This window comes from Aythya ferina (assembly GCF_964211825.1).
Source record: "Aythya ferina genome assembly, chromosome: 3".
NCBI lineage: Eukaryota > Metazoa > Chordata > Aves > Anseriformes > Anatidae > Aythya > Aythya ferina.
This window is the reverse complement of record NC_140298.1, coordinates 42,947,671-42,968,584: the sequence shown is the minus strand read 5'-3', so window position 1 is coordinate 42,968,584 and position 20,914 is coordinate 42,947,671. Positions and strand designations below refer to the sequence as shown.

The 20,914-nt window shown below is 44.8% G+C and overlaps 1 protein-coding gene across 1 annotated transcript in view; it reads right to left on the bottom strand.

The window, feature by feature from the left end:
* Positions 1–5,121: 5,121 nt before the first annotated feature.
* Positions 5,122–20,914, bottom strand: part of URB2 (URB2 ribosome biogenesis homolog) — a 17,947-nt gene continuing 2,154 nt past the window's right edge. The window contains exons 3-9 of the mRNA XM_084513808.1: positions 16,327–19,711; positions 15,107–15,267; positions 13,703–13,813; positions 12,530–12,772; positions 11,692–11,782; positions 10,208–10,347; positions 5,122–5,852 (exon numbers count right to left, since the gene is read on the bottom strand). Of these exons, the coding sequence (XP_084369934.1) occupies positions 5,655–5,852; positions 10,208–10,347; positions 11,692–11,782; positions 12,530–12,772; positions 13,703–13,813; positions 15,107–15,267; positions 16,327–19,711 (4,329 nt within the window). The 3' untranslated portion in view covers positions 5,122–5,654. The remainder of the gene's footprint in view (positions 5,853–10,207; positions 10,348–11,691; positions 11,783–12,529; positions 12,773–13,702; positions 13,814–15,106; positions 15,268–16,326; positions 19,712–20,914) is intronic.

Below are 20,914 nucleotides of genomic sequence, written 5' to 3'. Positions count from 1 at the left end.
AGTGAATAAACGCATGGATGCTGTACTGCTCACCTCTAGCACAAAACAAAACAAAGGAGCTCGTTTCAGCTGGGAACCCGTGGAGCACGTTGTGCAAACCTCTCAAGTCCTTTCTAGGGAAGACTCTCGTCTGCGCGAGGGCCACAGAAAGCACAGCCTAGGCAACACAAGTGACCTGCAGCAGATCCAGGAGCGAAGCCAAACGAAAGCTTTGAGCTTTCCTCCCAACAGAGCTGAGAATCAGATGCATCGCTGTGCCCCATTGTCAGGAACAAGCAGCAGTCCCTTTGTTGGGACATACATTTTTTATTTATTTATTTTTTAAACCAGACTAAAAATCAGCATCTGTTTGCCCTAGTGCTTTTCCTCAAGTGATGAGCAAGGACGGGTACTTTCCCTTTTGGGCTGACAGCCACTGAGTCAGCCCTCCCTCCTGAGTTAATGCCCTGCCTGATAAAGCTGAGGCTTCCCCCGCGCAGGCCGTGTAATTCACCCAATGGCAGCAGCTGATCAGATTCGTTTTTATGGATTTTTCCGTCTGTGTCATAACACGAAAAGTTGATTATTTTGTAACGTTGGCATTTACTTTTCACTCCTTTTCCCAGAAAATTAACAAAGAAAAAAAAACAAACCCAGCAATACGATTCCCTGAGGTTACTGAAGGGAACTCCCACAAGCTGCTCTAAAACTGGCACGACAAACTGAACAGAAACCAGCCTCTCCTCCCTGCAATGTTGTTGCTTCTCCCACCCACTGTCTCTCACACCTGGTGGTGTGCTAGGACAGCGAGTGCCCGCTCACAGTTCACACCACAGCACACGACAGAGGTCTGTGACCAAAAGAGGTTTCTAGGTGCTTTCAATACCACAAATAAAGCAGCGGATGTTTAAGATGCTCTGAGAACCAGAAACAGCCTGGTTTTCAAAGCTGCTCTGCTTTCTGCTTACCAGAAGCTTCTTTATTTTTAAGCTGCTGATTTCCTACCCGAAACCAGATTGTTAATAAGGTCAGCTCATCAGCAAAGAGCCCCGGTAATAGTGTGGCTGCATCCTGAGCCTCCTTCCCTGCTCTTTTTCTTCTCTCCTTTCCAACAGCAGAAGCAGCCCATGGCCCTCACCCGCAGGACAGTGATGCTCAGTTTTGTCCCTGTTCCCGAGAAGCCCCAGCACAGCTCTGTGAATGTCTGCAGAACCAGTCCCTCAAGCTGGGGCTCGAGAAATAAAGCAAAGGCTGCCTGAACAAGCACAAAACTCAGCTGCTGCATGAATTAACAGGGGACATGTCCCTGGCTTCCCTCTCCTTTTCCTCTTTGCTTGCCATCCAAATCCTCTCCTCTCCACTGGCTATCAGCAGAAAAACTCCTCTCCTCTGGCTGTGGGGGAAGAGTTGAAAAGATGTTACATCTGGAGAGAGATGGCCCAGAATCTGTGGCATCCTCCCTAAATGACATCTACTAGAGGGCAGAAGATCTGTGGAACATTTCCCTCCGGGAAGCAGTTTTGAATCTCATCTCAGCAGGAAGCAATCAAACCAATGCCAATTGCTTTGGGGCATAAGCTGGTCTCCATCAACCTTAAAAATGCCAGGACTGTGTCAGAATCAGGCTCTCCTATACCTAGCAAGAACCAAGCAGATGCTGCTGCCAAACTGCTGCAGGCCTGTACCTCTTGCCACCCCACCCTTGCATAAGATGCCTGCAAAAGACCAAGTGATTTTTGCCATTTTCTCTCCTTACTGTCTTTAGAAATAAGTACACAAAAAGTCAGCATTCTTCTGCATGAAGAAAGGGCTGGCAATACGGCGTCAGCACCTGGAGTACCTTAATTTATTCTTCCCAAATTCTTATGAAGAACTGATGAAGAGTTTGCTAGAGGGCTCTCCTAGACTAAAAGCTGTGAGAAGGTCAAAAGGACACGCTCTCTTTCACAAATTTTCCAGGCTTGAAAGTTACCAACCCCCTTCTTTCATATACTCTCACTCACATCTGATAATTTGTACAGTGCAGATGCAATAACACAAGCATCCTCCTTTTTGGGAACTTGAACCATTTGCAGGATACCTCACTAATCATCCTACAGTGGCAAAACAGCCCCGCCAGAAAGTGATACAGTGGCACTTTTATGCTTATTATTAAGTCATTTTGCTGAAAATAACTAAAAATATATTTTTTTTTCCTCACTTGCAACCACTACTTAAGACACAAATGCAGTCCCCATCTGAATAGCTAAAATCTACTTTGGGTTGAAAAGCAATTACGGCACCTCAAGGCAAGTGTCTTCACAAGTCAGTAAAACACAAAAGCCCCTTCAGTCCCACTACGGCTACCATCGCTGCCGACATTTATTGTTTCAGTAACAATGATACAGGAATCTCTGAGTCCTCCTTTGCTCGTGCCATTTTGTTTTAACCCAAAAGGGAAGCTTTGGAAGGAGACGTCTCTTATCCAAGCCACAGCCCCACAGCAAGAAGAAAAGCAAATCTGACATTCCTGGACCCATTTCAAACTCAAAGCAAAGCACTCGGTACGTTGTCTCCTCCCACCAGGTAAGAACAGGACAAATAACTTTGTAAACGAGCACAATAAACCATCTTGCACTATCATCTTTTGGGGTATTTCTATCCTGTAAAGCAAGATAAACTAGGAATCAAGCCCCACCCTCAATAAGTAGAAAAGTCTGACGATTTTCACAGTAGCTATGTAAAAATAAGGGGTAAGGAAAATCAACGTGATGACTGCCAGTTGTGACTGTTTTTCTCACCCATCCTGTCTCTTACTTCATACCTGGGCTGATTTGGGCATAGGGGAGCCAGGTTCAGGTGCTGCCCAGACCTAAATAAAACCAGCAACCCCATGTCACAGGCTGAGCCTGGGGTGCAGCCATTGGGACCCTAAAAACCTCAGCCTGTCAGCAATACCTATGTGAGGCATTTCTGCAGGCATGGAAGCACAGAGAGAAGCCCTCGGAAGGGATGCACTGCGTCACAGCTGGAGCTCTGGCCAAGATGAAGTCCCAAAAGCCCCTAAGGACCACGCAACTGAAGCTCAGCTGGGAGGCAGGTGGTAATCCCATCCTGTAGTCGTCAGACGGGGCTTCTGCCAAGCCCCCTGCCCGCCTGGTGCTCCGAGCTTTCAGCTAACCCAGCCTGGCAGAGAGAGGACCCCAAAACCAGGAGCTCCCGAGCTGCTTCTGTACCTCTGCAGGATGGCTCCATCGTGCGACAGCAGAGGAGCGCTGCAGCCCAGTGGGAACGCACTGGAGAAAACAAAGCCTGCTTTCTCAGCAGGTGGTCCTATGCCAGTGATTTAATTTATGCGAGCTAAAAAGCCCAGAGCAGCTCTTGGACAAAGACCTAGGATTAGCAAGTGAAATGCAGTCTTATTTTTAACCCCTCTGTAGCTTCCACGCTGAAACGCGGCTTTGTGCTTGCGAATTGGGATGGTTCGTCTGGAGAAGGGAGAGGGCTAAGGGATAAGCAGCGGTTGCATAGCACGCTTGAAATAAAGGTTTATTTGTGGCAGGGTTTCAATTTCGCATTCATTCAAGCTCCACGTCCTTTTTACAGCGAGAGTTTGTTCCTTCCACCACCGCTGGCCGTAAAAGGCACTTACACGTTTTCATTTCCGAGCCAAGTTAAAGCTGAGAAAGATTAAGGAGTTAATACTGATGAAATAAAATTGATACCAGCACTTTACCTCTTGTAAAGTGATGAGTAAGATGTTATTTACGCTGTGGTCTACACTTGGGGAGCTTTTGAGCTGCGTGTGTGGCTTGCAACCATATGGCTATATCGGGGGAGCCCTGACACTTACAAGCCAGAGCTGCTACCTCACTTCCTTCCTCCCACGCTTTAAACCTAGCTCTTTTTTCACTACTCTTTCCAGATCCTCTCCCACTGTCCATAACCCTCCTTTTACTAGAGTATCAGCAGCCTTCCCTTCAGCACAGAGGCTGCGCCCAGCTCACACACATTTCCCTTCTGAAACCTACCAGGTACTTCACTGCCCCACAGCCCTGGGGGCTCGATGCAGCAGGAATTGTTCTTCCAGTTCTGCCCCACAGCAGCGTTTCAGCTTTGAAATAAAATACAGAAGTGGCACAGGACAAGCCAACAGTGGCAGGCACCAGGAAGCTGCCCCAGGCACTGCTTGGAGCCACCGAAGGGGGCCACCCACCAGGGACCTGCCTCTGCTCTGCAGCCAGGGTCCCAGCAGAGGTTTGTGGCGTGCCAGAAGCACCCAGCCAGGGCTGCAGCCAGTGGGCAGACCAGGAGGAGCTCCAAGGCTTTACAACATCAGGCACCCAGGTCCAGCTGCCCCACAGCACCGCTCACTTTTTCCATCTTTGCCACGTGGAGACTCCTGTGGCAGCCAAACTTCATCCTCTGGACTGGTGATGGCACTCCTCATGTCCCCAACAAGAAGCTTGGAGAAAAAGCCTGAATGCTGTGCAAAGACCATTCAGCAACAGCTGAAACATTGGCATGTTACCAACTTTTAACCACAAATGCAAAGGCCGCTACCAAAAGAGCTGCTATGAAGAAAATTAACTCCATCCCAGCCTGACATGGTACGTTCCAGTCTTCCTCCACATATATTTTAACACAGCTAATCACGTTAGAGTAACGAGGCCTAGCTACTAACTGTGTGCACATGTGAGGAGTTCCACCACTTACAAAAAGTTTGGATCTTTACTCTCTACCATTCTCAACACAATAATCTTCAGTAGTTTGGCTAATGAAAGACAGTTATTTGATGAAGCTCCTACAGGCTCGAGTGTGGTTAATTTACCACAACTTATTACCGTCAGCTGGGTTGCAGTAAGTCCAGGGCTTGCTCTTAACCTAGAGTGAAAGCAAAGCAACAAGGCTCGGCTTAGACCAAAGAGGTCTCAGATAGGCCTCGGTACCTAGCATTTATCACAAGCTAAAAATGCGAGAGCTAGCAGAGTTCAGATAACCAAGTGTAATTGCTTAATGACAGTAAATCGACCAGAGCTTTAAGTAATCAGTCTTTCTGATTATCAGGAGGATCGCAAGATATGTCAGTCGAGAAGGAAACTCAATAGGTCAGGTCGGGTTGCTCAGGATTGGACTCAGCAGCAAAAACAACCACGTAAAAATATAAGAGTTTTAATTAATTTTTTTTTTTTTTTTACTATATTTCCACAGTATTGTGACAGTAGCCTACCACATAGCTGTGTGATAGTCACAAAGTTCCTCAGTAACAAATATGAATTATCACCATACAAAAATATGCATCTAATTGCTTTAATTCTGCTTACCATGTAAGTGAGTTACAACCCTCAGAGGCTTTTACACTAGGTTATTGCTTCCACAGAAAGCACCGTGATGTGCCAAAGCCTGAAACCCAACATCTGCTGCCAAGACTGCAGCAAGCTCCCAGAAAGTTCGCTTGGGGGCTGCACAGGTGCAGCAGTTCTGCCACTCGTGGCACGGAGCAGGACAATCCTTCCTCCCTGATCCCCTTTTCCCCATTATGAAGGTTGGTTGTACAGAAAAAAAATGCAACACGTGCTTAAAGGACCCTCTTCAGATTTGATCTTACTCGTCATCCCAAAGCAAACTGAACTGAGGGTTTTCTGAGCACTGCTGGATCAACTCATAGCTGACCATGCAGCACCAGGCAGAATTCATCACGCAGTATATTTTTCCTCCCCCTGCTTTTTTGCTTTGTGGTAGCGGTTGTAATCATTGTACAGATCCTTAAAGACCTCCCTTACACCTGCTGGTAGCGACACATTTAAGAACTTGACGTCCCGCTCAATGCAAAGGTCAAGGATGTGATATATCCCCTCTGTGAGATGCTTCTTCACAGCTGGGTGCAAAGTCACCTACAAGAAGAACAAAACTGCATTAAACTTGAAGACAAAAAAAAAAAAAAGCATGAAAACACCCTTTCCATGGCTAGTGTACATTAAAAGTGCTGACAACATGTTATTGAATGCATGAGACCACCTGGAATAATCCATTAGATAAAATCCAGCATGTCATCTTGTGTAGCATTTTCCTGATTTTTGCAAATATATTTTGCAGAAGAAGCATGTTCCTTGCAATAAAGTGCATGTGAGTGCTACTACACACACTGCTGCAGAGACAAAGACACTGATCATCTTTAGAAACAAGTGAAAAGTCCTCAGCAGGAAAACTGTAACTAAAATATTTGCCCTGGATTACACATTTCTATACATTCTGTACATATCGTTAGCTGTATGCTCTGAAGTCCCAGTTTCAAACAAGCACTGACTTGAAGCTAGTCTATTGTTCACACTGGGTAATCAATCACTTAACAACTTGGTATTTATCTAACAATTTGTATCTGAGGATTTGAACGTGTAAGGTTTAGTGAAAGAAGCTTTCTGAAAGCTCAGGAGATGTGCATTTCCTTGATCTGACATTGGAAATCAAGTACCTCACCTGAAGTCACGCAGAAAGCTGACGGCAGAACTGGGAATACAACCAAAGACCCCTGACTCAGTGCCCTGCTCCTGCCATTATCCCTGCCCAACCCCACAGCCTGCTAACCAGCCACTAACCAGGCTAGTTAACCAGGCCACTGGAGGTGGTGGACAACCCTGGAGTCCTCTGGTGCTCCACATAAACTGGAATTTGTCCTGTGCACACAAATCACTTGCTAAATGCTTCACTGCCTTAGGCAGTGCTGGCCTCTGGCATAATCACATTATTTTTGCAGCAGAACCACATCTTATCTTTGCTGAATCCCCAAATTAGCTTTATGCCTCCAGACCTAAGCCTCTGCACTCCAGGCCTGATGAAAATTACATAAAAGGCTGCCATTAAAATTCAGAGTTCTTTCTTCCTCAGGCAACTAATAAACTTTCCCCTAATGAAGTGCACTCCTAATCACTGTGACAAGCTCCTGCTCTCCTTCTGCCCTAAACACAAAAGAGAGAATATATTTTATTAGGGCTGCTAACATAACTTGGAAGAACATATAACAGGCATTAAAGCACATAAGCCTTTCTTTTGATCTCTGACCCTGAAGAGTTTGCTTGACCAAAAGTTTGTCAGCCGATCTATTAGAAGGTTTGTAAAAGATGTTATTTCGCCCTGCCATGCACTAAAGGAACAGAACAGCTGAGCATCACAGCTCCCAGCAAATGCATTGGGCTTGCTTCTCCCTCCACAGAGCAGAGAAGGGATTGCAGGGAATAAGGCGAGGGAGACACACAGCTATTGACGATATGGATTAGATGGCCCACTTGGGACGAGCAGATACCTCATAGCTACAGTTAATGGAATTACATCCTTCACATTGCAAACCAGCCTGCACCCGTGCCTTATTTGGGCCATTCCTGCTTTGCCGTGCAGTTTCCTATAAACACCTGCCAATAACACCATGGGAAGCAAAAGCAAAGATTTAAACAGCTGCCACTACTAGCTGGCACTTAATTATGCTTCTAAGTGTTTTATGGTCTATATAGTTAGCACAACCAATTTGTCAAGCATTACAGAGCTCTTGATGTGCGACATTAAGTGTGCGAAGAGATATTTCACTATTGCTGAATCAAGCAACAGCTCATACACAACAAGGGAAGAGCGCTGTCAACAGTATGAAGGAAGCTAGAGATGCCACCCACTTCAGCAAGAAATCTTTCTAGGTTATCACAAAACAATTTGCAAGTATATTTATTTCCTGGTATAAAAAGGACACACTGAGGGAACTATTACACAACTGCATTAGGAGCAAATAACTGTTTAGGCCAATGGTTTTAGTCTGGAGACCCTTAAAAAGGGTTCCAGTAAGTGTGCAGATGCCTACGTGAAGATTTAAATTTATCAACAGCATGTTTTTCTCAGTGATATTTCACAGACACCCAAGGTCTTTGGACCATAGGCAGAAAGTCACTGATCTAGACTCGGATGAAATAAATGGCTAGAGTTTTTCTCTTCATCTGCAGAGCAACATAAAAGATATGTATGATATGTATATGCCCCTTTAGGACCAGCACGCTGAGTCCTCTCCTTCCTCTGATACCCACCAACTCTCACTAGGCTAATGGTGAAATAAATCACCACCTACTTGTGATCCATCTATTCTGTCAGAGACAGAAAACACCCCTTTGTTACAGCTTCTCACAGCTCACTACACAAATTCACCTTTCCACACTCAAATGCTCCACGCATACATTACCTATCTGCAGTTTCAACTATCATCCATCATTTTCCATTTATCAGCGAAAGCATTACACAAAATTTTCCTAAAATCTTGTGAGACTTTGTACTCAGTCTTAACACTGAATAAGTCTCCTTCTGACTTGAAAAGGTCAACTTAACTCAAAAGGTCATTTGATAATTCAAGCCAGGCCCCATTTGAGGAAAGGCTCCATATTCAGTGACGAACAGACTTCAGAGAAGTTCAGAGCAAGTTATATAGAGCAGTAGTCTTAATTTATCCCTAGTTTTGCTGGACTTCTGCGTATACTGTGGCACTGAAACAGGCTACCAGGACAGCAGTCATGGCACCCAGCCTGCTGGAGTTCAAGAAGCATTGGGACAATGCTCTTAGACATATGGCTTAATTTTTAGGTAGTTCGGGGTGGAGCCAAGGAATGGACCTTGGGAGTCCCTTCCATTATGGGATATTTTCTTCTGTTCTCTCCAGGTGCTGTCTGCCAGAGGCTCCAGGTGGGGTCATGCTCCTTGGCTATGGTGCAAAGCACATTTTTTTTTTTACATCTTGTCCTGTCCAGACTGGCTCAAGGGCTACTGCATGAATTGCCTGGTTTAATTTGCTCATAGGCTTGTGGCTGGCTGTTCAGGGCCCCCTTTAAAATCATTCTCCTTCCAGGTCACTTGACAGAGAGGACTTACAATCAGACTGTAACTTGGAATATGCATTCAGACTGTACACTTGGAAAATCCATTTTCCAAAAACCCACAACACCTAAGAAAGCTTGTGCTTGTTTGCTGTTAGTTTGTAGAGACAGCTGTTACTTACTAATCATATCCACTGGGATCTGATGGCACCCATCTTGCTATTTTATTCTTAAAAACTGGTTCTCCTGTGCAGGTCCTTTGACCATATTTTGATTTACGGCAAAACCAAATTACAGAAGAATGTGAGGTTCAGACTAGAAAACAGCTTTCAGGTGAGCTTCAGACTAGATATTAGGAATAGGCTTTACACTGGAGCAGGCTTTTTAGTCAGTGGCTGATGCCCCATGCCTGTCAATTTTCAAGAGGCATTCAGGTAATAATATGCTTTAATTTTTGGTTAAACCTGAAGGGTCAGGCAGTCAGACCCTATTCTGTAGGTCCCCTCCATTCTATTAACCAACACACCAGGAACAGTAAGTAACTGACATATCCTATTGTTTTACTCCCAAACCTCTGAAAAAAGCCAGGCAGGCAACAGAGAAGGCAGCTGAGTTTAAGCTTCAGTTTTCATTACTTACACTGCTTAACATAATCCTTTAGAAACATAGAACCAGTTAGGATATTTTTGTGGAAGGCCTAAAGAAGACTACAATTAATTTCTCTATTTTTGGCCCATGTCCAGGCCTGAGCCACAAATAATCAGTTTGCAGGTGCTGACAATGCAGGCAGCATTCAAATCCTCGTGAAATTTAAACCATTAGGTTGGAGGGAATGACAAGTTGAATTTAAGTCTGGATGTGAGAAGCTGCTGACAGGCTCTGGCATCAGTAATAGCAGGAATAGCTGTTTTCAGTAAGGATACTAATGATACCTTTGGTGTGGAAGGAGAATTACTGAAGAGCCAACAATTCCCCAGCTTGGTAACTTTTTTCCTTTCACTCATTCATTTAACTCAGACTAAAAGAGAGTTCCATGAAGGATTTTCCTTCATTACTTTGCCTAGATGGGGCTCTAACAGACATCAGGCCTGAACAACTGACACTGCCTGGGAGAAGAACCTGAACTACCACATGAAGAAAAAAACAAGACTCAAAACATGATAGAAAAAGCAAAAGTTCTGTAAATAAGTATTGCATTGTTTTATCTAACACACACACAAAAAAAAAACAAACAAACAACAACAAAAAAAAAAAACAACCCACTGCCCACTCCTTTAGAAAGTTTTTAGGAGCTGGGCGTTATCCCAGTTCCTAAGTCCCTGGATTCTCAGGGATTTGGACCAAAACTGTATCCCCATGAGGCACATGCCAATACCATGGCGCTTTTAAAGCCGATGAGAATGTATTACCTTCTGCAATTCGGTCACGTACTGAGCCACAATGAAAGCAGAAAACACAGTGAATTCCTCTGTTTTTGCAGCAATGTGACTATACATCCGTTCCACTAGGTGTGCACACTTCAGTATAACTTCAAAGTCATCTGTGTTGCCTGAAACAGAGAGCAAGTTGCAGTCTGGTATTTGAGGCTTTAAAATACTACTTAAAAAAATTAGGCAATCTTCCATGATTCTTTAACTACACAAAGCCAACATCTGCTTGCCCATTTTATCTTATTTTCTTATCAAGCCACAGCTGAGAGACCCCCTCCCATGCTCACAACACACCATACACATCTCTTACAATGGCTAGTTTGTAAGAGCACACTAATTCCAACTTCATACACACTGCAATGCTAGAAGTATTTGTTAGACATGCTGAGAAGTGAAAGCAGCAGCTATGGTCCCTGCCATAATTCAGTCCCAGCTAGCACTGTGGAGGTGAAACCAAGGAAACTGGAAAATCATATTCTCTACCTGACAGAAAATCAGAAGACGTCTCTTAGAAACAGCATAGTAAAAAAGCTTTCTAATGGCATTTACTATGTGCAGTACAAGAGAAGAAGCCACATCACTGGAGACTGGAGAGAGCACTTGAATTCGCTCTTTCAGTAGGCAGTGAATGAGGAGAATCAACACAAACAAGAAGGGAAATCTAGAAGTCATTTTCGTGTTATTTTTTATGCAAATAAAACAATTCTGCCAAGATAAACAGCATGTTTTTTATTTTGAGGATGCCATGTAATGATACGTTTTCTGTGACTATTGTCTCACATACACACATTACAGAATGCAAATTCTCTAACAACTTCCAGTAGAGTCCTTTTTTTTTTTTTTTTTTTTTTTTTTGAGATACTTGAGCCTGTAACTTGAAATCCTTGACCACACAGATATATCATCTAATTCCAACATATACTAAAGATATGTAATGCCTTGGCTTTATGCTTAGCATAGACTAGTGAATATTCAGGTCTGAAGTAAATGGTTTCAGTCTCAAGAAGCTCCAGAAGCTCCATTCAGCACGACCAATTTGGGGTTATCACTCAGGTGTGCTAACATGTATCAGCAGAGCTCACAGCCACCCTGCTATGAATGTCTACACTACTTTCAGGAGCAAAAGTTGATAGGAAGAGCTGAAATTGGACACAGCAAGCCTTACTGGTTCCTGACCACTTGCCAGCCAGTTAGAGAAGAATACCTTACTCCCCCAAAAGCAGTGTTGTCTGGATGCAGCTCCAAAGGAGGCTTAGTTATCTTTTGAAGTCCAAGATGCTACGAAGCTCATCCTCAAATTTACATGCAGGACATGTAAATTTGGGACTGATGGTTTCCATGCCACAGCTAGGTTTCGAGGACTTTCCTTTTGGTGTCAGACTGCCTTCTTCTGCAACTCCTCTTGCAGAACACACAAAATTATTATGTGTATATACAGTGTGAAAATGGAAAAGATATGGTACCTCTGTCTCCTCTCTGCCGTCCTTCATGCATGACAGAAGCAACCAGGCGATGAAAACTGTTCAGAAAAGATGGTGCAGCTTTCAACATCACCTGCAAAGACGTGAAATAAAAACACCTGAGATTACGTAGTAAAGGCAGTGGAGAGGGCAGAGGTACACTACCCCATAGTCAGGGGGAAATCAATTCCTGTGAAGGAGACTATAAAGCTTACACAGGTGTCAGGAGCACAGACTATATTTTCATTCTGCATCTGTACAGAATCTAGCACATGAGAATCCTGGAAAACTACACTCCTGAGTGTATTCAAATGTAAGTAACAAGTAAACGTCACGTTTCCTTTTTGCTTTCACCCCTATCTGCCTCTTCTTTGCATGAGCACCCCTGACCCTGTGCAAGCCCTGGCATGCTTTCACCTTCCCATGCCAGCAGGCTGACAAGAACACCCAGATGATACAAAGTCTGAAGGTCACCAACTTCTAACATGCCCAAGCCCCATTTTCAAAGGCCTGAAAAATCTTGGTCTCCTGTGAGACCGATTTGCTGGACCCTGAGCTATTTTTGCTTCCAGAAGTCAAACTGCATGGGATGTTTTATTTTAATCTAGCATCAGGTTTATAAGCAATCTGCTGCCAAAGACTAACAAAGAAGGCCTAAAACAAAGGAGGAGAGCAACTGACAGGAGGTGACTTCAAAGCTTTTAAAGAACAAGCTCTACAAAGTACTTATATACTACAAGGGGAAAGTGTATCAAAACCACTCTTTAAAAGTTTCTCATCACCAGCTTCTGTCTTGGTTCTTGACTTTTTTTCCCCTTCTCCTACCACCCCGGAGATATACCTTTGGATGGCACTGTACGACAGAGAACAGCACTTCATGAACTCCCAGAAAGACACTGCCATAGTCTTCGGTCTTCAGATGATCCAGAGGGATGGTGAGGAGAATATTGAATGCCAATGCAACATGGTGCGGATTCAGGAGAACCCTTTCTCCTTGCCTTAGCAGAGCTGCTGCAGTCTCCAGAATAGGCACAACTATGGTGGCAGTCAGTGACTGGTCCTGGCAGGCCTCTTTGGTTTGCATCTACACAAGGACAGGACAAAGAGGGAGTGCATTAGCCACCCATTGCAAGCATTCAAACACCAGACACTATAATGCTCTGACTTGAGTCAACAGGACAAGACTGGTGCAAGCTGGGCTGCAGGGAGACTCCTTCATTTCAGTAGTTTTGGTATAACTGCACCCTGGGCAGAGGATGCACGTGATGCATTTCAAGCAGGCACTGCTCTGAGTGTGGAACTATACCTGTTTCCCAGTCCCCTGACAAGGTGGAAAGGCTACAGCAACCCGCACCTCCCCACAAGTGTACCAGTCCAGTTCTCTCTTGCCCAAGCATGCCAATCTAACAAAAAGGGCAGAAATTACAAGCTCAGTTTCCTGGTGCTGCAGAGCAAATCCTGGTCTAGAGACACCATCACCAAGACAGAAGGAAAACCTACATCACTAGGTTTGCATGCTGGACAATCAAGGACACAAAAACTGGATTTGGTTACTGCCAATTAAGTTTCCTATTCTAAAGTCAGTGACTTTTTTTTTTTTTTTTAATATGAGTACTTTTTTCTTTTTGTTTTGCTGTCATTACTGTCTGCTGTAACACATGGCTGATAGTTTCCTTCTCTTTTGGACAGGAAGGAGGATGATAGGAGACCCAGACATATCCGCAGCCTAACAAGCCTCTCCCAAACTCCAGGTTACACAGTTCAGCCCCAGAAAATTACTGATAAGAAACGTCTGACCTACACATTGCACCCACAGGGAGAGACTCACTTCAAGAAGGAGAGGAAAGATCTAAAGGAGACAGTGCCATAGTGCTGGTGAATCTGATAGGGGTTTGTCTAGCATCCACAGTTGTTTTGCTCCCATATTCCTCTGTGCTGAGTTACAGATGCAATCACTACAGACTCCAACAAATAAAAGGGATAGGTAATGAAGTTACAATAAATAGATACTTACAGCTAAAGCTGTGATTATCTGCGGGCTGGCAAACCAGAAAGCTTTCTCTTTGTCTCCACTTAATGGGCAGCTGAGCACCAATTTGATTAGCATAATAGCTGACAATACTTCCTGCAGAAAGCAGATTGACAACCAGTCACAGGTACAAGACTCACTGGCTCCTCTCAAGTACAAAAGAGCCCTTTCAAGGGCAGTGACAGTTTTGAGCATTACCAGAGCCTTGATACATGGAAGTCCTCCTACCAACACATCTCTTTGGAAATCGTGATGTAATCAGCAGCTCAATGAAATTCTTTGTGCCGAGGGCAGCACTGGCCCAAATGTCCTGACACTGCATTTATTTTAGAGTCAACTTACTGTACAAAAAGGTTTGAAGTGGTTTTTAAGAAAGGAAAGCCTTTTTTAACTGCCACTACACAAGAGAGGGAAGCAGGGGGAGTACAGGGATACTGGAACACTAAGAATGCTGCATTCAGCAGCAAGGTGGGTTTGGTTTTGTTTAAAAAAAAAAATAATTCTGACCATTAAGCCAAACTGATTAAAGAAACATACTACAAGCCAAAACAAATAGGTCTTATCAGTGTGTATCAACCCCAGAGTGCATACATACATATTCCAATGCTTATGGTGGCTGGACTTAGAGGCATACACAGGAATTCCAGATACACTTTGAAAAACAGGTATCAAGAATCAAGGTGGCATAGTCACATCTATTTCTGACAAGTACGACCGAATCAGATAAACCCCGATTTTAATCCCAGTTTTGATCTCAGGTCACTGGGCCTTCTATGAAGGGAGCAGCTGGCTTTTTAACCTCAAGTGTTCTGGGTGTTACCAGTACTGCCTAAGCTTCTCTGGAGAAAGACATAGTATTTAAAAAGCTACTGAGCAGTATCTTGTTATTACAGAGTAAAAGTCATTACAGAGACAAATGCTGAAAGCATGGGCACAGTTTTGGTTTTATTTAAAACTACTAACATATTTAAGAATGGCATGCCTTTAGCCCTGTTAAGAGCCATAGACAAACAGGGGTTAACCTCACTGACTGCCAGTGTCTGCTGTGCTACAGCTCTGATCAGCAAGTAAAAAAAAATATTTCAGCATCATGTATAACATCAAAGACACAATTTCTGCTGACAATACAAGGAATTAAGGCTATTGAGTCCTTAAACTAGATGGAAAGACTTTCCAGGAAATTTCCATGACCCTTCCACCTCTCTCAGTTTATGTCCAGAACGCCACACAACCCACTTACCAAGCCCTTAATCACGTAGAGTTATTTGACTCAACCATAAAGCAGAAAGAGGAAAAAATCTTTAACCAGATGTCATTCAGCTAACACATTTCTTCAAGTTAGAGAAAACTGAAGAAAGAACTTGACAATAAAACAAGCTCATTCCTTACTTTAGCCTTCTGTTGCCAAATGGTCTTCACCTCAAGACCCTGCAGCACCAGCCTCATGATGGCATAAAACTCCTCGGCAGAGCAGCTTCCCAGCAGCTGGGCGAGCACCTCCGTCAGCTCTGGCTCTATGCTTTTAATCATCTGGATTGTGATCGCAGGACCTGCACATTCAAGAGACACAAGCATGGCTCAACCAATTCCCCAAGACAGGGACCTCCACAGGTTAGAACAGGGGAAATCAAACCTTTAGACAGCTCTGTGCATGCTTTCTCACCACTTGAAGGCACAGAGAACCCCATGAATTCCCTTCTCACACACACACTAGTGCAATGCATTACCATTTTCAGGAATTTACTACCCTGGAGCTTACAGAGCAGTCGTCATACCAATAAAAAGCCCTCAGCAGCATGGAAAGGCTTCTTAGTTCTACAAGTATCCACTGGATTTGTGTCATTGCTGAAAGAGCCTTCTTCACCAGGAATCTGTATTTCAACTTACTTAATGCTTAACACATTTATTAAAGATTCTTATAGCTTTTACAGTGATTAATTATCCCTCCAGGCTAGAACACTTCAATGTTCAGTAAAGTTAGGCACAGGATGAGAGAGAGAAGTCAGCAGAAAAAAAGAGAGAAGTCAGCAGAACGATTACAGCAATTGACACCTCCTCATGGTCCCTAGTCCTGGTGTGAAACCCCTGCCCTCACAGAGCAAGAACAGATTTTCCTGCCATTTCTAGCCCCAGCTCTTTATTTGATGGGGATAAAGGGTCTGATTTGCCAAACTCCCCCTGATTTTAACAGAATTACCAGTGTTCAGCAACCTTAAAATCCAGTATTTCTGACAGTAAGCCAGTACTGTTTGAAAATTTCTAAAATAAACAAGCAAAAGTTATCCTTCTCTTCAGTGCAACACACAATAAGGAACTGTGAGATGCAGAAGACATGCACGTTTACAACATCCAGAAGATCCTTACCAGATTAGATGGCTGCTGTGGCCCAGGTACCACAACACTGCCTCCTTGAAAATTTTCTTGTTATGTAATTAAACAAAAGGATAGCTTACTGATTTAACACAAGCAGAATTTTTAAAAAGCTGTATATTTTGCAAAAGTTTGTGTGGTTTTTTTGTTGTTTTTTTTTTGTTTGTTTGTTTGTTTTTTTAAACTTGCCTCTATCCTGCAAAATTAGCAAAGGAAGTGAAGAAAAGGAGTTTTCATACCAGCAAGAAGCTTGTTTATAGCGAAAACAACAGTGACTGCAGTTTCTTTCCCAGGACACAGCTCTGGCACCGAGCAGAAGACAGTCAGGAACCGCAAGGCAAACTGAAGGAACTGCAAGTGGCCTCCTGCAGAGGGCAGCTCTCTCAGTATCTGAGAGTAAAACTTCTGGTACAGTTCAACACGGGACGGCTCCAGAAACCCACTGGGCTCCTCGGGATTCTTCTGCCAGCCTTTTGTGACAGCGTGGCTCAGATCTGCCTTGAGAAGAGTCGTGACAGATGGTATAAACGCTACAGGCAAAGGCTGGTTTTGGGTGTTACTCTGAACACCGTGTTCAACAGTTCTTCCCATCTGCTGGACTACTGGCTCCAGCAAAGCAGACAGTATGTCTGTAGACTGCAGCTTCTTCTCTGGCTGCTGCTGAAGGTAGAGCGTGAGGACATGACACAGAGTGGTGAATGACACGAGCAGTAACTGCTCAGCTGCAGGATTCCAGTTTTTACAGCATATGCTTTTGGCCACACCAACACCTGGCTTGCAGCTCACCAGGAAAGACATGAATTTTTCCAAGTTAAGCCTCGTACTTTGCCTTCTTTCAACAATCATGTGGAGAAAATGCTCCAAAGAGGCTTGGACTTCCTGGAGATACTCTGCCCATATAGGATCAGTCAAAGTATCACTGAAGAATTTGCTAACTGTAAGCTGGGAGGTTATGACGGCTTCCAGAACATCGCTGGCATGAAAAACCTTAAAAACAGAGTTGGCATTCCTGCCAGCTTGCAGGCACCTCAGGAGGTGGAAGCAGGTACGTAAAAATTTCAGAGATAACTGCTTGCTGCAGGAGGCGCTGGCCCTGGTATTGGCTACCAGGGACAGCAGCACCAGAAAACACCGGTTACAGTCAGAGGGAAAAAGGCTGTCCAGCTTCAGAAGAGAAGTAATTTCTAGCAAGCCCAGGCAGCTTTCTAGCTGGCTTTCCTTCAGGATGACAGGGGAACCAGTTTTTGTTAACTGTAAGATACACTGGGCAACTTTCTCCAGGGTTTTCCACGACAAACTGAGCTCCTCCTTCGGCTGATTGTTTCCTGGTGGTGCTTCTACCACACCAAAAGGTTTGGAAGGAGCCAGGATTTCTTCATGCCACGAGATATTACCTGCAGACAGCTGCTGAAGTGGCAGACCTACCGAATCCCTAGCAGCAGAGGGCAGCACCCGAGTGAACTGATGAATAAGGCTGGTCAGAAAAGCACAATGCAGAACCTTCATTTCTGGGAGAAAGGGACTGTGCATGAAACTGAGACAGATCTTTCCGATGCTGATGGAAGGCTCCTGGTCTGCAGCAGCTTCCTGAGCTCTGGTCAATACTAACGCCTCCAGAAGCACATCTGCAATGTACCGTACATCTTTCAGGGAAATATATGGCAACAGGATAGTCAGGTTGGAGATGACGAGGTGCCAGTGTGCTGTGGGGTAAGTAAGCTCATTTATTGTGCTGATATCTCCATCCCATGGTTGAGATTCTTCCCTGTTCATGGCGGCTCTCCCAGCTTCCAGGATGAAAGCTGCAGCACACTGCAAGGCCTGTACGTCACCATGAGCCTGCATTAAAATCATCTTCATTTTCTGAAGCGTGAGCAGTTCTAAGCAGTATTTACCAGTGGAGGCAAAACTACTCGCAAGTTCCACGACTCTCTCCCAACACTGCTCTTCCACACCAGGGAAGAAAGCTGAAACATCCCAGGGCTTTGCAGCAGACATAGCAGCAGCACCAGCATTTTCAGGCAATGGAGACTCATATTTGGTGCAGCTAATAGCAAACAAAGCATCTACCTCAATCCAGGTGTAAATGAGAAGGAGAGCAGAGTCGCTGGCCTTTCTTAGCCAAAGGTCTGGCTCCTCTTCCTCTCTCCCAGGAGCCTGCAGCAGCTCTATCAGCGGCTGAATTACTCCCTCCTGCATCTTGGCCAGCAGACCCTGGGTGCGAAGGACCACAGGGGCAGGAGTGATATCATCTAGGCTCCCCATGTTGAAGAGAAAAGCGTGCAGCACCGAGCTCACTGACATCAGCTTCAAGGCCATGTCGGCAGACCCTTCAACAGCAGGAACCAGGATCTGGCACTTCTCCACTAAGAGACCTACAATGTCCAGAACCTGGTTGGGCGGCAGCTCGAGGAGGCACTCGCGAAGCTTTACTGTCAAGCCAGCAGACAAGACGGGCAGCCTCAGTTCATCGACAGCGGGCCAGCAGATGACTGTCAGCACCTCCTCAAAGAGCCGTGGAAACTGCCGCAGCTTGGAGTACGTCTGAAACATGGCGTGGAGGAGAGCCTCCTGGGGCTTCTTCGTACGTAGCTCAGCGACCTTGGCATCCACCCAAGCAGAGGCCACCAAGTCAACCAGGTCTGGCTCTATTATGAGGTGGTTTAAGGATATCAAGAGCTTGAGACACCTGAACCAAGCCGGGATGGAAGCTTGGGAGTGACTCAACAACATCTGCGCCAGCTCACGGTAAAACCCAAACTGCACCTCCTTGTGCCGGATGCGGTCGCTGGCAACGTTGTAGATATCGCTGCTCAGCACCAAGCTCAGAAGCTGCTCCAAAGCAAGCAGCTCCGTGCTCCAGTCTGCAGGGGTCAGCGCGTCCTCCCTCGCTCCTTGCTGCAGGCCTGAGAGCCTGAGGCAGCCATACAGCCTGCTGAGCATGTGGAAACACACCAGGTGGCTTTCTGCTTTGCAGTAGGAGTCCAGAAAGAGCTTATATAGCAGGGACACCGAACCAGCCACCACCGCTCCATGGATGGCAGGTTCACAAAAGCCACTGGCCAGCTTGGTCTGCACGGTGTTTACTGGTAGCAAGAGGCTTTTCAGAGCTCCTTTCTTCTTCTCCTGGAGCTCCCGTTCCGGCAGCAGCTCCTCTTTGTAGGATGAGAAGAGCTCAGGCTGGAATAACCCAGCCCGCAGCAGCGTTTCCACTTGATTTCGGATTTCCCTGCTTAAGTGCTGACGCACGTGGCTGTCATCGGCCTGCATCCAGCTCCTCGTGGTCAGCAGGTGCCTCAGGAGCAGGCTCGGCTGGAGCAAATGACTTGCCACTTGCCCAAACACCCGATTTGGGTTGGTTTGCTGCCTCTGGATCAGGAGGTACTGAGCAAAGGTGAGGTGGAGGATGCTGAACAACTGGGAGTCCACAGCGTCATCAGAAGCCAGCTGCTGACACGCCAGCTCAGCGAGCTTGCTGAGGAGATCAACCAAGAGCTCACACTTTGCTGTGTAAATGATGGAGAGCGAGGGAGTAGAAAGAATGCCACTGGAGCAACTCAGCACCGTGCCAATGTTTTGCTGTGTTTTTTGGGAACAGGCCTCTGATAACCTTTCATTGATGACCTGAAGGTTGAAAGAAAAGAAAAAAAGTTGATTTTGTACACAAAGACAAAGCTCACCATAATGAACTGATGTCATCTTCTAGGAGCTCTGGCTGCAAGCAGGAAGCACCAGGGACCTGCTAACAGTTGCTGCTGGGCTTCTCATATTATACATCTCAAACTAGGAACTCCTCTGGCCAAAACTGTGTCCCCTCATTTGTTTGCTAAATAGGATGTATGCGGAACCACTCGTTCAGTATGAGCATTACCAACAACAGAGCTAACTGGACACATTTTATCCTAATAAATAATCTTGCAGAAAGGGAGGAGAGAGAAAATTCCCTCCCTTCTTGCAAGGTCCTCCAAATTGTGTTCCAAACAAATTAAAACAAAGAAAAAAATTCCAACTTTTAATCCAAGAAGTCTACCATAAGCAAGCATGTCTATGACTAAATACCATTGTTCCCTTCTAATAAAACCCAAAGTTTCCTGTACTGATACCTGGAAGACGAGCATCCTCTCTCTTCTTTGGGAGATTCACAGTTCTAAAGAACTGAAGTTTAATCGAACTTTCATGTCCCTTCCTTTTCTCAAACTTTGTGCTGATTTCCCTACACTTTTCTCCCTTAATTTCCCTTTTATCTGCTCCCTTTTCTCATCTCCAAATAGTTTTGTCTTTAAGCTACTCCAGCCTACTACCCAATCAGACAGACATGTTTAAATTTGCACACTTGCACTGTAACTTCTCTGGAGCACAGCCCCTCTCATCAAACCAATTTTCTGTAGTTTGCAACTCAATTTCTGCAGGTAGACAGTCTTCTCCCGTTTCCTTCCAACCAGAGCACAACTGAAAAGGTCATTTTTTCCAGCCATTTTGACTGCCAACACAGCCATCCATTAATTTTATAATCTCTGTAATCACGCAGCTGAATAAAACTATCGGGTTCAATTTTGAACAAAGTTCAATTGTAACTGAAGCTTCCCCCATCTATTTTCATCTGAGACTAGAATAATGATGATTAAGATCAATAATGATTTGATGTCACTACTAAACTGGTTTAACTTAGTGAGCAACATAATACTTTAAATGGGAAAGCTGTGAGACAAAACAGGGTTTCAGCTGACAAAAAAAAAAAAAAAAAAAAAAAAGTCTCCTGCTCCCTGCTCTCCTGCTTCACAGCCAGCCTTTCATCTGGGAACGTGACTTATTTCCAGTACAGCACAG